Raw genomic sequence first — 15,958 nt, 5'->3', positions numbered from 1 at the left:
TCGATTCTGATTCTTCTCTTCCACTTTCAAGGACCCTGAGATTACACTGTGACCACCTGGATAATCCAGAGTCTTCCCATCTCAAGGTCCTTATTGACACATGCAAAGTCCCTTTTGCCAAGTGAGGTAAACCCTTCTCTTTGTGTATGTGATGAATATTTTATATAATATAAATATAACATTATATATATATACACACACACATATATATATATACACTAGTCTATTTTATCATTTACTACCATAAAATTTACATAAATCTATTATAAAATCTCCTGTTGCTATTGTGGTGAGCTCTAGTGTTGCAACTATCCACTTAAAGCACCATGTGATGCTAATCATCTTCAGATGAGCTGACCATCTCTCCGGTCAATTGACTCTGGTGGTTATGATCTCTTGCAGTTCTTGTATATTTTTCATCATTTTTATTGTGATAAAATTAAACCTTGTAAACCTTGGATAACACCATGGTACCCATACGGAGCTCGACTAGTGATGCTGGAAGTGCTCCTAAGAAGCAGAGAAAAGTCATGACATTATTAGGAAAAGTTGAATTGCTTGTGGTCTACAGATGCCGTTGCCCAACATTTCAGAAGATTCTTCTTGTAATCAGATGATGCAAACTTACAGTACTGAAAAATATAGTACAGTACTGTAAGTGTACTTTTTCTTCCCTATAATTTTCTTAACAATATTTTCTTTTCTCTAGATCACTCTACTGTAAAAATATAGTATGTAATACATATAACATACAAAACGTGCTGTTTATGTTACAGGTAAGGTTTCTGGTCAACAGTAGACTATTAGTACTAAATTCCTTTTTTTTTAAACATAAACACGTATTTATAGAAAATATTTATTACTTTGGTTACTAAAAATTTACCTAAATGTTATCATGCTATGCACATGGTTCTACAACTTACCTTTTTGCGATCAATGTGTTTTTTAGTTCTATCGATATTGAGACATAGAAGTCTAGTAGTTAGTAATTCTGAATATAAATAAATCAGTATAATAGGAATAAGAGGAGATTTGGTAGCTCAGGGAGATGCTGTACTATTAATCCTTCAAAATTTATTAGGATTTTCTGTTCCTATGGTAGAAAATTCCCATAATCTGATACCAGCCTTTTTGGCTGCTACTTCTACTGAATGTAGTGCCATCTCTGTACACAAGATGGCAGGATCTGTTTAGTACAGATGGGGTTGCCATTTGACAGAAAGCCATGCCAGAAAAAGGTAAAATAAACACTAGAATTTAGCCACACTAGATTAGGAAAAATAAAGCCTAAAAACCTCAAGGGAGTTAGGCATTCGCTTCCTAAGGTGAGCAAATAATTGCTCATTTAGATGAACCTCTAAATAATAAGTGGCTTTTTTGGTACCATTTTGAAAAAGCTTGTCTGGTACCAGAAACTATATACAGGTAATACGATTGATTTTTCATTTTTCTTCTGCAACTGCTTTACTTCACATTTAAAAGTTTGCATATGAATTGGAAATCCCAACTAAAGAATAAATAAAAGTTATCCAATGTAAAATTCTAAAATATATTTAAATAAGAACAATAGCTTTTGTATCACGATTTATTCAGTTTATCAGCATAATTTAATGACATTTCAGATTAAAATTGAAATGAGTATAAGAAGTTATAATCAAATATTTATTTGTATTAGCAAGTCAATAAACAAACATAAGCTCCATCACTTTTAAGTAGTATTCATTTAGAGGAGTAATAATTGTTTGGATGGGAAGGTGGTGAGCTCAGTAGCTCTTAAGTGGTATTCTACAATCTACAAAAACTTTTTTCCCCCTTCAAACAGCACATAGTAGAAGCTAACAATTACATAGTGTTTGCAAAGTATCAGATACTCATCAACATACTTTACAGATTTTAACTAACTTTAACAACACAATAACCATGTGAGGTAGATGCCATCATAAACTCTATTTTGTAAATGAGGGGCCTGACACAGAGGGCTTAGGAACTTGTCCAAAGTCACACAAATAAAATGAAGCAGAGGTGGGATTTAACCCATGCACATTGACTGCAGGGTATACACACAAATAGAATGCTGTTTTGTTTCTCCTGCATAGCAAAGTAATAAACAGTACTATCAGGTGGGAATGGGTAAAATTTACATTTGAATAGGGGTTATGTTATTTCAAAGTTTTAGAAATAATTGCAGCAAACATTGTACTAGCAGTTCTGTTTCAGTTTTCTTTTTTCTTACAAATTTAAATTAAATTTATTTTTCAGAGATGGGACCTTGCTATGTTGCCCAGGCTGGCAGATTTGCACTCTTGGGCTAAGTGACCCTCCTGCTTCAGCCTCCCCAGTAGCTGGGATTATAGGCGTGTGCCACCCTGTCTGGCTTAATTTCAGTTTTCTTAAAAAACAAACAAACAAAGAATACTAGCATGCCTGTCATTTTATTTTGCCTACTGGAAACCACCAGTTAAAACAAGAAGAAAACAGGAAAACCTCCAGTTAAGAGGGTTTTAGAAAAGTGTATTTCAGAAAAAAAATAATTGTACATTCAAAAGAGTGGTTGGTTCCTTTAAATTGTTACTGATAACCTAGAATCTCATTTTAGCAACATATCTGTGTGTATTTATGTACGTGCATATACTTGTGTATGAATGTATTATGTTATGCACATATTCTCAATGATGAAAAATTTTTGTTCTCTGAGAATGAACTTTATCTGGCGATAATCAAAAGCATTATGAGCTAAAATGGGTAGATGATGTAGAGTTGGGCAATATTAACTTGAAATAAACGTAAGTAGTTACCAACTATGCATTTACTTTATGAAACAAAGGATCCAAATATCTATGGAATCTACTTCTATTAGAAGGTAAGGCTCTCCCTCCTTGCCCAAGGTATTTCTGCCTCACTTCACTGGGATAATAGGTGAGAAATTTGGACTGTAACTTCTTTGCATATGGACTGTATACTGTGTTCTAGATTATGCAACACGAGATACATATTGTGGTAAAATGAGCATCCTCACATGTAATGCTATAATAATGTAGATGTTTTAGTCACCCAGTAAAGTACTACCTTCATAAACAGTTCATCAGAAGAAATTTTCATTTTTATACTTGAATGAAACTCAGTATTCCTTCATTCTCACATTTTTGGGGAAAAAAATCATTTACCCACTCCAACAGTGGCTGAGATCCGTTTGCTGTATGAAAATGCACTCTTCTCTCAGCATAATCTCTCTGCTGTCCCATAGACAGATTCGCTTAACCACTGCTGCCATCTGCTGGTCTTGTCATTGTTAGATTTTAGAAAAAGCAGTGCATAAGGCTCCAGTCAAGATGATGCAAAATGCAAGAATCATTAATAGGTAGTTTTGTAGACCCTAAATAAGAAAAAAACAGTAACAGTGATGAATAAAGCCTGAATCAACTATACAAAATGGACAGACTCTCAAGATTGCTAGGGACCTGACTAACCATCTGCTCTAGCCACCTGTATGCTTTTTTGCTACCCCTTCCAAGTAATCAGATTCTTACAAAACCCTGCAGAGCCTTATGAATTCACCCATTCGGTAAATAAATGTGGGCACACACTAAGCTTCAACATGTACCTTTATGCAGCCGATCATATAATATGGGAGACAGGAAGTAATCACAGAAAAGAATGTTACTATGTGACAGGGGTGTTAATAATAAAGCAATCCACCATGGTTGTTTGAGAGTGCGTTGCAGGAATCTTAAGGATGCTGGTTTGGAGGGTGGGAAGTAGAGCTTCTAACTACAAGTATCAGTGAATTGGCCAGGGGAATAAGGCAGCAAGTAGAGATTCCAGGTAGAAGGAATTTTATGTGCACAGTACATAAAATTTTCTTACAACAGAAAATTTTGTAAGAAAAAGCAAAATATTTCCCAGGGACTGAAGGGAGGTCAGTGTGACTGGAGTAATGAAAGTTAAGTGGAGCACGATGAGGTTGGAAGACCATGGACCTGAACACTTGTTATGCTTTGGGTCTTTTGGGTCCTTTTTTTTTTTGGAGACAGAGTCTCGCTCCATTGCCCAGGCTGGAGTTCAGTGGCACAATCTTGGCTCATTGCAACCTCTGCCTCCTGGGTTCAGGTGATTCTCCTGTCTCAGCCTCCCAAGTAGCTGGGATTACAGGCCTGTACCACCATGCCCAGCGAATTTTTGTATTTTTATTAGAGGCAGGGTTTTACCATGTTGGCTAGGCTGGTATTGAACTCCTGACCTCAAGTGATCTGCCCACCACTGCCTCTCAAATTTGGGTCCTGTTTTTTCCAAACAAAGAGGAAGACATTAAAAAAACAGGCAGCTGGCTGTGTTAAAATTTCAGACTTGCACTGTGTAAAGCTCACACTTTTCTGCAGGGTGGCAGACAGATTGGAGGGGACAGAATGGATGCAAGGAGACCAATTAGGAGGTGACTGTAGTCTTCCAGGGAAAAGATGATGAAGGGCAGATGGAGAGGTGGAGATGGATCTCAAGGGTGAGGAAGAAACGCAGAGAGGGTGTGAAGAATGACTTAGTTGGACTTGCCCGGTTATGTATGGGGTCACTGTTCTTAAAGATGGGAACCACTTCCCTGTGTTGCCCAGCCCATCTTTGAATTAACAAAGAAATATCTTCCTGTGTTAAGTAGAAATATTTCATTTCCTATAAGTTCCATCACTAGGAGTACAGATAGATCGATTTTAATATCTCTCCCACAAGATAAATCCTCAATCATTGAAAAATAACTCTTGTATATCCCCGGAGGCATCTCTTTTCCTGGTCAATATTTCAGCTCTTTGACCATTTTTCATATGGAATGGTTTCAAGCTTCCTTACTCTCCTGGCTGCTCCCCTCTGAATGACTGCCATTTTGTCTATATCCTTCTTTATGTTTAAAGAGTCCAATTTATTTATTTTTTTTTAGTGAAAGTACAGAGACTTGTTGCAAAGTGAAAAGTACACACTTGAGAAAGGGGAACATGGACATACTCAAGAGAGAATCATACAAGGGGGTTGTGGTTCCTATTTTCATGATTTCTTTAACCGACAGGTGGAATATTCATGAAGATTCCTGGATAAAGGTAACAACTTCTCAGAACTGTGGTGTCACTAATTTTTACAGCAAATATGGGTGTTCCCGGAATTGTCATGGTGCTGGTGGGTGTGTGATTTGTATGTTAATGAGTGTATAATGAGGTCCTACGTCAAACCTAGGGCAAATCCAGCACCACGTTGGGCTCAGTTGGTCTTAGCCAGCTTGATCCATACCCTGTTTTTCAGGGTGTTATCAGCCCATGGCCTCTGCAGCTATTTCAAGTTTCCTTTGGCTAGTCATGTGAAACTGCTGCCTGGAATTTTCCTAATCCGTGACCACCCTGTATTATTTCTGTCTCATCTCCCCGCCACTTAAAGATTTCCATCCCTATCCTTAAGGCTTGATGTGGGAGGAAGTCAGTCTTCTGCCTCTACTTCCTGCTGATTAAGGGTAATGGCTCTGCCATTGAGGGCATGGCAATCTCTGGCTGCCTGGTCTAAGGGTCCCAAGCATGAGTCATCAGGAGAGTCTGAATCCAAGGCAGAAGACTCCAGTATTCTAAGGGAAAGTTTGAACATTACAAGGTAAAACAAGACTAGCACCTCTCTAATTTTAGATATATCTAAGATTACAATCAGATAATCTAATTTATTTAATAATACTATTAGATCCTTTTAAGAAGGAAAAATAACAATGGTTTATGGGTAAGTCATTGTAGAAGACACATAAGGGCTCTGGAAAAAGTCAAAAGGAATGGAGAGGAGGCAACTCTAGGCAGCAGTTGGCATCCTGCCTGCTTCAGATCTGCAAGGAACAGGGCTGGTGGCCTCCCTCTCTGGTGAAAATTCTGGCCACTGGGGTCCGACAGGTTAACAGCCTCACACTACCCAAATTTGGGCAAAACTTCAGGAAAGGTAGTGGGAAGAGAATGCTGTGTCTTTGGGGCAAGAGTTGACTGACTTGTTGGGAGGAGTGGGTTCAATAAAGCAGGACCCTGGGCTCTGTTAGAGGCTAATCCTCAGGGCTAATCTGGATTCATGAGTATCTCTCCTAATGCTCATTCAAGGACTCAGTGAAGAACATGCGCCAAAACTTGGGTTCCTACAGCCAGGCCATGCAAAGTGTAGGCTTAGGGAGACTCATTTCCCCCTGCAGAGATGCAAGCGCTTAGAGGGTGGGGGGCGGTTCTGTCTTTGCTGCCTTGCAGCCAGATCAGCTTTGAGGGAAACCCAGAAAGGGAAGCTCTGAGTGGGCTCCCGCAGGAGACAGGGTTGGGGCAGGATAGACAGATTGACAACAGGAACACATGACTCTCCTGGCTCCACAATGAAATTCTCCCTTCAAAGAATGGACTTTTGTCTGGTTTCATTTTGTCTACTTCTCTCACACTTCCTTAAAGGTCTTGTGTTTCTAGTTTACTGGAAGAATGCAGAGATCAGAGGTAAATTTGTATAATAAATCTGAACAGAACAGAAACAAAGTCCAGGATGGAGGGAATGTGAAAACTGTCAAGGAAAGTTCTCTTGTATTATTAGTTCGTAAGATTAATGCTAACTAATATGTAACATACATGTATGTTATGTATTAATTAACAAAATTAAATAATTGTGTTACTAACTAAATAATATTTTATACGTGTGTGTGTGTGTGTATATATATATTCCCTTTCTTCGACTTAAAGAATCAGAGTAGATTAATTTGCCTCTGTTTGATGACCAGAGATAGGTCTTCGTAAGTTAGGTTGGGGTCAGTTGAATTGTCTGATTCAGTGTGACCCTTAGCACTAACAGAAGCCACTGAAATCCCAAATTCTACAAGAAGTACCCTAAAACCTTGCCAAGTGCAGAACAGCTTATTTAAACACACACACAGACACACACACACACCCCTGACAGGAGGCTTTGGATTTCCCAGCACCTTTTTTTTCTTAGTTTTTAAGACTGCAATTCTCACCTAGATCCTGGTACTAATGCAGAATAGGTATTCATAAATATTTGTTCAAACAATAAACACACTAAGGGGATTTTCAGATACACTTTGTGAATTTGAAATTGATGCAATTACTTAAATTTAAAAAATGGGTCTTCAATTACAAGCACTCTACAATCTAATTACATGAATACATTGCTAAGTGCTATTTTATTACCTATGTAGACAGAAGAATAATGTTTTCAGGGAACGAAAAATTTTTTTCCCCTTCAATGTTAAGATTCTGCCCAAACTGCCCAGTCTCCTCGAGAAAAAGACTGATTGTAGTTGGGCCACAGCAATGCTTTTCCTTCATCAAAGGTGGATGTTAACTCTTGGAAAGAGCATGCTAACATTCTTCCCAAAGCAGAAAGGTTTTCAACTTGGATTTCTGAAGTAGCTACTAAGATAATAGACCATCTCATTCTTCACTGGGGAGTAGCTTACTGACCTATACATTGTTGTGGTAATAACTGCCTGTGTTGGCATTACTGTAGACATACTGACTAAAGTGTGTTAGTAAAAATAGAATTTATATCTAGCTTAAAGATGTAACAATCTAAAATGAATTTCCCAATGAGTACTGGGAGATCAGATATAAAAGAATATCAGGGCCGGGTGCAGCCAACACTGTGAAACCCTGTCTCTACTAAAAATATAAAAATTAGCTGGGTGTGGTGGCGGGCACCTGTAATCCCAGCTACTTGGGAGGCTGAGGCAGGAGAATTGCTTGAATCCAAGAGGTGGAGGTTGCAGTGAGCCGAGATCGCGTCACTCCACTCCAGCCTGGGCAACAGAGCAAGACTCCGTCTCAAAAAACAAACAAACAAACAAAAAAACAACAAAAAAGAGTATCAGAAGTATGAAAACATTCAACTGAAGCACTGATGGCATTAAAACTAAATGGAATCAGTAAAGTTCTTCACACAAAAGGTGCTTGGCGCTCAGCTTTATTCCTCGCAGCTGTAGGTCGTAGATTCTTAAATATGCATCTTCAAGGACTGCTTTCAGATATATAACTGACAGCACCTATAAGTCCTGCAGATAACAGGTTTGCTTTTGTTTTCTTCTTTAGAGTTTAGGGGTTTTGTCTGGTTTCTACAAAAATACTTTAAAAATTATTCCTATGAGATTTACTGTTTAGTTGATGATGCTTTTCTAAACTGATTGGCATGTAAGCATTTACAATTTTTCTTTAAATCAGCTGTCAAGAGGCAATTAGGTGTCTGCAGTGAATGTTAAGTACCACTAGACATCCTTTAAATTTTGTTTGTAGATGACATATAAGATTTTTTATTTATTTATTTATTTAGTTAGTTAGTTAGTTAGTTAGTTAGTTAGTTATTTTGAGACAGAGTCTAGCCCTGTCGCCCAGGCCAGGGTGCAATCTTGGCTCAGTGCAATCTCCACTTCCCAGGTTCAAGCCATCTTCCCATCTCAGCCTCCCAAACAGCTGGGACTAGAGGCACACACGACCACAGCAGGTTAATTTTTGTATTTTTGTAAAGACAGAGTTTTGCCATATCGCCCAGGCTGGTCTTGAAATCCTGAGCTCAAGTGATCTGGCCACCTTAGCCTCCCAAAAGTGCTGGAACTACAGACATAAGTCACCATGTCTGGCCCCAGGTTTTTTTTTGTTTTTTTTTTTAACTCTTTGCTTTCATCTTGGCTCTCTCTCTTCTTTTAATACTTGTAATCTTATCTTAGTCATTTTTTTAAATAGAAAAGAGCAAACAGTCATTTTCTTAGGTTTAGAAATCCTTATTTTATAAGAAAACTGGCCTAACTAATCTAAATTGCACATTTCAGAAATATGGTACATGTGCTGTCGTGCTTCTTTTTTTTTTTTTTTTTGCCTATTTTTACATAAATAATTAGCCAAACTTTAGAACCTACTCTAAAAAATCTACACAGAGCTTCACTGGGATTTTACAGGAATTATACTGAAGGTAATTGGAGAGAACTGCCTAATTATAACAGTGAGGTGTTCCATCAGAAATGTGGTGAGTCTCCCATATTTTTCTGATCTTCTATGTCCTCTAGTAAATGTTTGTAGCAAAGTAAAATACAGCATTTTAAAAATCTGGCACATTACTTGTTAATTCTTTAATTAGATTTATGTAATTTTTGTGGTTACTATTAATAGCATTTATTTTCCTCTTTTTAACTGGTTTTTGGTGACAATATTGGAAGGCAATTGATTTCATATTTATTTTATATCTCAAGCCTTACTGAATGATCTTATTGGATCTTAAATTTTTCAGTTGATTCTTTAAAATTTTTATTTTAATTTTTAATTTTTGTCACCAATAAATTGAAATCACAATGCTTACATTTTTAAAAAATGTAATCTGCAAATGATAATCTTCTCATTCCTTTTCCTATATTTATTCATTTCATTTCTTATTCATGTGTTTCCAAACTAGCTAGATCTACAGAAAATATTGTATAATAGTATGGAGAAATCCTTGACTTCCAATATACAGAGAACTCTTACGTTTCACGAAACTCAGGTATATAATTGCTATTTTGTTTTGATAGACATACTGTATAAAAAAACAGCATGGTAACAGGCGGCTATTGCCATTTCCTTTTCAAATGCAAATGATGGGAATTTAAAATTGCATTCATCAAATAGTTCTAGTATAAAAAAACTTCCTTTTATTTCTAGCTTATTAAGGGGTTAGTATAGTATTATCATGTCCTTTTCTTATTTGATATGGTAGAGTAAATGAGATTAATTAATTTACATATTATGAACAATCCTTGCATTCCTGAATTAAACCCTATTGGGTCATAGTATATTAATCTTAAAACTTACTTTCCTATTTGATCTGAGGTGTCTTTTTAAAGATGTCTTTACCAAAAATAAAACAAAACATTCCTCACTGTTTTTCAGTACTCCTTTAAATAAAGGACTGTAAATAATTAATACTAGACTTTTTGGTTAGGGATTCTCTCTTTGAACAGGGTTCTTATATGTAGTTAACAGGATTTTCAATTCAGTATTATCATTGTAGTCAAGACCAAAATAATTTTCAAATGCTTTAATATAAGTCTGTACTTATATTACAGATTTATAAAATATGTACTTCTTTATACCTATAATTACTGATAAACTGTGATCACTAATTTGTGATTTTCTAAGGCTTCAGCATCTTACATGAGATAATAACCAATTCGTTAAAGTAAACAAATCATTTTTTGTGAGGTAGATGAAATATGTGTAGAGAGATTTACAACATATTTTGGGCACAGAGTTACTTTTTGTAGAACGAAACTCCGACTACAATAAATGAGAAATGTTCATGAAAGTAACTTACAGGTTTATAAATGTTTCAAGTTGTTCTTAGGTATTTAAAAAAATAAAAATTCTGATCACAGTCCACATATTTTTGAAACAAATTTATTTTTTAAATCTGCGAATGTTAATTGTATTATCAAATAATGGATTTTAAATCAAAATATTTCATTTACAATGATTGAAATGATGTTTTAAATCTAAAATTGAATAATCATTTTAAAGATCAGGTAGAAGTACATTCACTTTATGGTTCTTAGAGATTAGCAACATTAATCTCCTTAGAACCAGGAATTATTTGCTACTACAACTGCATATTAAGACAAGTCTATGATGCCTTGACAGGGGGAGAGGTCTTTGGATCAATATTGTCTTTAATAAAAATTCTTAGAAAAGAATAACAGAATTTTATTTGCATATATTCCTCAACTGAAGACTTTTTCTACAAGTAAAGGTAACTGGGAAAAGTTCTAAAGCAATTTTTTAGAAAAAGTTTAAACATTTTAAAATATTTACATTGTTAAGGAGACAGGGTCTCACTATGTTGCCCAGGCTGGATTTGAACTCCTAGGCTCAAGTGATCCTCCTACATAGTTGGACTACAGGTAGATGCCACCATGCCTGGCTAGAAGGGGAGAAGTTCTCTGATTTTGTGTTTTCTTATTATTTCTTTCTTTTTCTTTTTTTGAAGAGACAGGGTTTCACTCAGCTGTCCAGATTGCAGTGTAGTGGTATGATCATGGCTTGCTGCAGCCTTGACCTCCTGAACCCAAGCAATCCTCCCTCCTTAGCCTCCTGAGTGGCTGTGACTACAAGTGTTCACCACCACACCTGGCTAATTTTTAAATCATTTATGTAGAGATAGGGGTTTCGCTATGTTGCCTAGGCTGGTTTCAAACTCCTGGGCTCAAGCAATCCTCCCACAAGTGCTGGGATTACAGGTATGAGCCACTGCTCCTAACCTGTTTTATTTTTCTATCGACAGTTTGGGCTAGGTTATATGACCCTCACCCCCAAAATTAACTGAGCATTTATTGTGTTCTTGGTAGTGTTCTTAGCACTTTACTCATATTCTCACAGCTCTCTTGATTGGTTATCCCCATTTTCAGATAACGACTATATGCACAGAGAGGTTAAGAAACTTGGCCAAGGTCACACAGCTAGTATGTGACAGAGCCAGGATTTGAACCCAGTTGGACTCCTGAGACTATACCTTTTGTTGTTTTTGTTGTTATTTCCCAGACTGGCCTCAAACTCCTGGGCTCAAGTGATGCTGCTGCCTCAGCCTCCTGAGTAGTTGGGACTATAGATGCATGTCACCATGCTTGGCAAAGTGATTTTTAAAGAAAACACACACACACACACACACGCACGCACACACACACACACACTTTTACTAGAACTATTTGATGAATGCAATTTTAAATTCCCATCATTTGCATTTGAAAAGGAAATGGCAATAGCTGCCTGTTACCATGCTGTTTTCTTACAAAATTGCTGGTTTGACATGGAGGCCTTTGGGAGAGTAGGAACCAATATAAACATCTATTCCCAAGGACGATCTACCTCAGGGGATACTTTAACCTTTAGGATAAAAAAAAAAAATCTTTCATCTTGTTTATCTACCGTATTTTAAACAAATTTCCCACTCTCATATTTCATTGGGTTATTTAAAATCACTTCAGGGAAATTTAAGTCGACGACAGCATTTTTCCATTGGAGATGGGGTGGAGAGAGACACGATGTTATAATGATAATTATAATTATCATAGCTCTAGTATTTTCTTTCCTAATTAGGCATTATCACATTCTGAACGTTTTACCTGTCAGATCCATTCATGGGCTGTCTGCCCTGGACCTGGGTACCACAGGCAGTTTTCAGAAAATAATGCAAACATAATATTAAATACTTTACTTACCTGGATGCATTCCCATTTTCTTTTCTTTTTTGAGATGGAGTTTTGCTCTGTTGCCCAGACTGGAGTGCAGTGGTGCGATCTTGGCTCACTGCAACCTCTGCCTCCTGGGTTCAAGTGATTCTCCTGCCTCAACCTCCCAAGTAGCTATGATTACAGGCACACACCACCACACCCAGCTAATTTTTTGTATTTTTAGTAGAGACAGGATTTCACCATCTTGGCCAGGCTGGTCTTGAACTCCTAACCTCGTGATCCACCTGCCTCAGCCTCCCAAAGTGGCAGGATTACAGGCGTGAGCCACCGCGCCTGGCCTACCCCATTCCCATTTTCTAAGTCTGCCCTTTCTCGTACATACCTTTATTTCCTTAAACATGAAGACGCCCCACATTGCAGCTATAAATCCTGGACCCTTAAATAAAAATATAAACTTTAATTAAATTGGATATTTACCTATGACTAGATTCTATATAAATATAGTAAGTTAAAGACAATATAAAAATGTTTTCAGGGAAATCTACCCATAATATCAACCCTAACTCCACACTAAGCTAAACATTAGGTGATACTAAGTAAAAAAATGAAGACTTTTTTTCATTTCCTTTTCTTCATGGTCTTCATTTTTATTATTTTGATGATACTATAATATTTTGTGCCACATAATACTTTAATATGTTTGACATAAATTATTTTTATAAGCACATAGCTTATTTTTTCCATTGGCCTAGTTCCTTAGGATAGTAGAAATGGGATTAATAAGAAAAAGTGTGCACAAACTTCTAACTTTCTTTGGCATGAGATAATCTCGTAACTGAAGAAATTTTGGCATATTATTTTTGGCCTAACAAATAATGTACATGTGGAAGTAGCTCGTGCTTTAAAAAAAATTTTAACTGATATTACTGCAGAGCAATCAAGTCTGGCTAGCATTAAACACCAACGAATGCTAAAGAAAAGGTTTATGGGAAGGTTAAAATAAACATGTAAGGAAAAACAACAGGAGTTTCTGGGCAGGAGACAAAGAAAAGAATGAAATAACATAGGACAGAGGAAGTGAGAACAAACAGGTAAAGAGAAGGAATGATTCTGCAATTTATAAACTTTAAGCTATTCAAGTTTAGTGGTAATTCTTCTTAGCTGAGAAGAAGAAAATTGGAATGTGGGTTAATTGTGGTCTTTGTAGAGAAGGTGTATTGTATTAGCATTTTTATGGTTGCTCTTCAAACCCCGAGAAACTCTGGAAGAGTTTCAAATATATTCCAAAATGTTTTTCCCCTATCACTACTCCAACTGTCTAAAGAACTGAGTCAACGAAGTTTGATTCCACTCTCGGTATGTAAGTGAAGCAAAAGAATACACTCCTCTCTGTTTATCAGTATCTGGAAAGTCAACACCAAAAGAGCCAGAGAAATAGGTCAAAGGAACTGCCTTTTATCAATGATATAAGTTCCTAAGCCTCAAAATCCAAATCAAACAAGAAGCATATGGGTCTTTTGGGCAACCCCACACTAACTTTCAGCAGAATAGGAGGAAACAATAGAACAGGATACCATATGAATGTTATGCTAATCAATCAATAATTTTTAATCTGAAAATCCATTTCCCTTCAGAGAACATGGTACAGGACAATACCAGGGGGTATCATTCACCTTTGAAGATTCTTGTCTGATTGTTTTCTAAATATGAGTTTAGGCACGGCCTAAGAGTTATTGTGAGTAATGTGGTTATAGGAAGGGTGCTTTGGTAAAAGTAATGCAAGCGTAGGTCAAGGTATGTACTGACTCTTTGATTCAGGCCACGGAGAGCCAAATAGGAAGGATATCTTAATAGGAGATACAACAGTTGGTAATTTGGATTGTATATTTTCCTTTTGTAAATTAATGTATGTTAGGTGTAAATCAGCTTTTGAAAACAAAGTGAACTCGCTCCTATCTTGAGAAGAAGCTGATTCAGTTTAGAATTTTCAAGGAAGACGTGGAGCAGCTCCTGCTAGGTTACTTTTTTCTTTCTTTCTTTTTTCTTTTGGCTTTTTAATGGAATGTTATTTGCTAATAAAGAAAATGGATACTACTTTCAGGAAACTCAGTTCTAGTTACCACCGGATATATAACTATGGGAATATGTATACCTGGGAAGAAAAGCACTGCTGGGATATTAAAAATGTATTCTGATAAAATTGATTGACCATATTCATAATCGTTGAAACTAGGTGATAGGTTAGTTTGACATTTTATGTTTAAAAAAGTTTTAAAAATCTAGCCCTTCCAAAAAATAAAATGATGAAGACTGTAAGATTGTTGAGGGTAGGGACTAAATCTTTTCTGTCTGTAGATAAGGTTGTTCTTAGATAAAGTGACTAAAATAAAACCAAGCAAAGGCCTGGTAGCAATAGGGACCTACTCCCTCACCAACTCCAAATACCTGTCCTTCCCAGATAACAAGCACCAAGCGCACAAGGTAAGAAAGTTACACGTGGTGAGTGAGAAGGCTCTGCTTCCATTACAGTTTTTCAAGAATAATCTCTGTGATGGGCAGTTCGCCGAAAGCCACAGTGACCACTCTCACTGATCCTCTGCCCACACCCACCTACTTCAGTGGTTTATTTCCTTTGAATTAGCCTTTCATTTTGTCCTTAGTCTTTATACTAACTCAAAACAAGAAACAATGGTAGAAAAACCAACTCTCTGTCTACTATAAAAGTTTTGTGACGGATATCGTTTATTTGTTTTTCAATGTTGCCTTTAAGAGATCCCATATGATACATTCTACTAAGAATTCAATGCAAAAAAGAAATAATTGTTCTGTTCTGAGGACATAATATGCTGCTAATAATAAGAATTACTTACCCCATTGCATTATCCTTTTGAAAACACTAAGTAAAGTTTAATGTTTAATCACAGCAACTATTTGCTGTTTACACTATTTGCTCCCTTTCTTGTCTTTACCACGGTTTTATTTTTTATTTGTGTTTGTATTTCTATTTGTCTGTGTGGCTTAATTGCATCTGTGTATTTTAGAAAAAATTGCCTCAAAACCTTCTTGGAGAACTCACATCTGCTCAATACTATAATTTGAGTAAAAGAAAAAAAATCACTATCATATGATAAAGATAAAAGTTTACATTTGATGTAAATAATGGCTTGTTCTATTTTAATAAATATTATTCCCCCTTATGTGGTGGAATTTAATATTTTCAAATAACATTTGCATCTATAGCCAAGGGACACATCATACTGTATACTTTTCTCTACAAATTTGCTTTTGTGCATTTAACAGGTAAACTTTATACCCACTGCCTGTCACTTCTAACATTAAGTGTCCTTGAAATAAGGAGGAACACGTCCCTTGTTGGAAAGAATTTGGGTCCTTTGCCATTTCAATTGTGAAGAGTTTAGACCTACAGAAATTCTTCATAACTTGCTAGATTTTCCCTCAGCAGGATTAAAAATGTTAAAATGTAGGTTCTTTAAATTTTAAAGAAAAAACCCTTTATTATTTGAATTTAGTTGCATTTGAAAGTTAACTATTTTACAGAGTAGAACTGTCAAAATATACTGTTTGATACCCAGGGTTTATATCAAATTTTATCAATGGTTTTTAGACTAGATATTATTTCTAAAAATCAGTTTTCTAGCTTTACACAGGTATGCAAACACTAAAATGTTTTAGATAAATTTTGTTAGTGATGATGATTTTGGAAGCAGGGGATGCAGTTGAATGCTGGTTAGCAATCTACAA

General features: G+C 36.3%; 1 protein-coding gene across 1 annotated transcript in view; it reads right to left on the bottom strand.

Moving 5' to 3' along the window:
* Positions 1-1,567: 1,567 nt before the first annotated feature.
* TMEM144 (transmembrane protein 144) overlaps positions 1,568-15,958 on the bottom strand; it is a 62,705-nt gene continuing 48,314 nt past the window's right edge. Inside the window, exons 13-14 of the mRNA XM_025385995.1 lie at positions 12,579-12,632; positions 1,568-3,373 (exon numbers count right to left, since the gene is read on the bottom strand). Coding sequence (XP_025241780.1) covers positions 3,290-3,373; positions 12,579-12,632 — 138 coding nt within the window. The 3' untranslated portion in view covers positions 1,568-3,289. The remainder of the gene's footprint in view (positions 3,374-12,578; positions 12,633-15,958) is intronic.

The sequence above is a fragment of the Theropithecus gelada genome, chromosome 5 (assembly GCF_003255815.1).
Source record: "Theropithecus gelada isolate Dixy chromosome 5, Tgel_1.0, whole genome shotgun sequence".
Taxonomy (NCBI): Eukaryota; Metazoa; Chordata; class Mammalia; order Primates; family Cercopithecidae; genus Theropithecus; species Theropithecus gelada.
The sequence above is the reverse complement of the archived record's forward strand: the minus strand, read 5'-3'. Positions and strand labels throughout refer to the sequence as shown.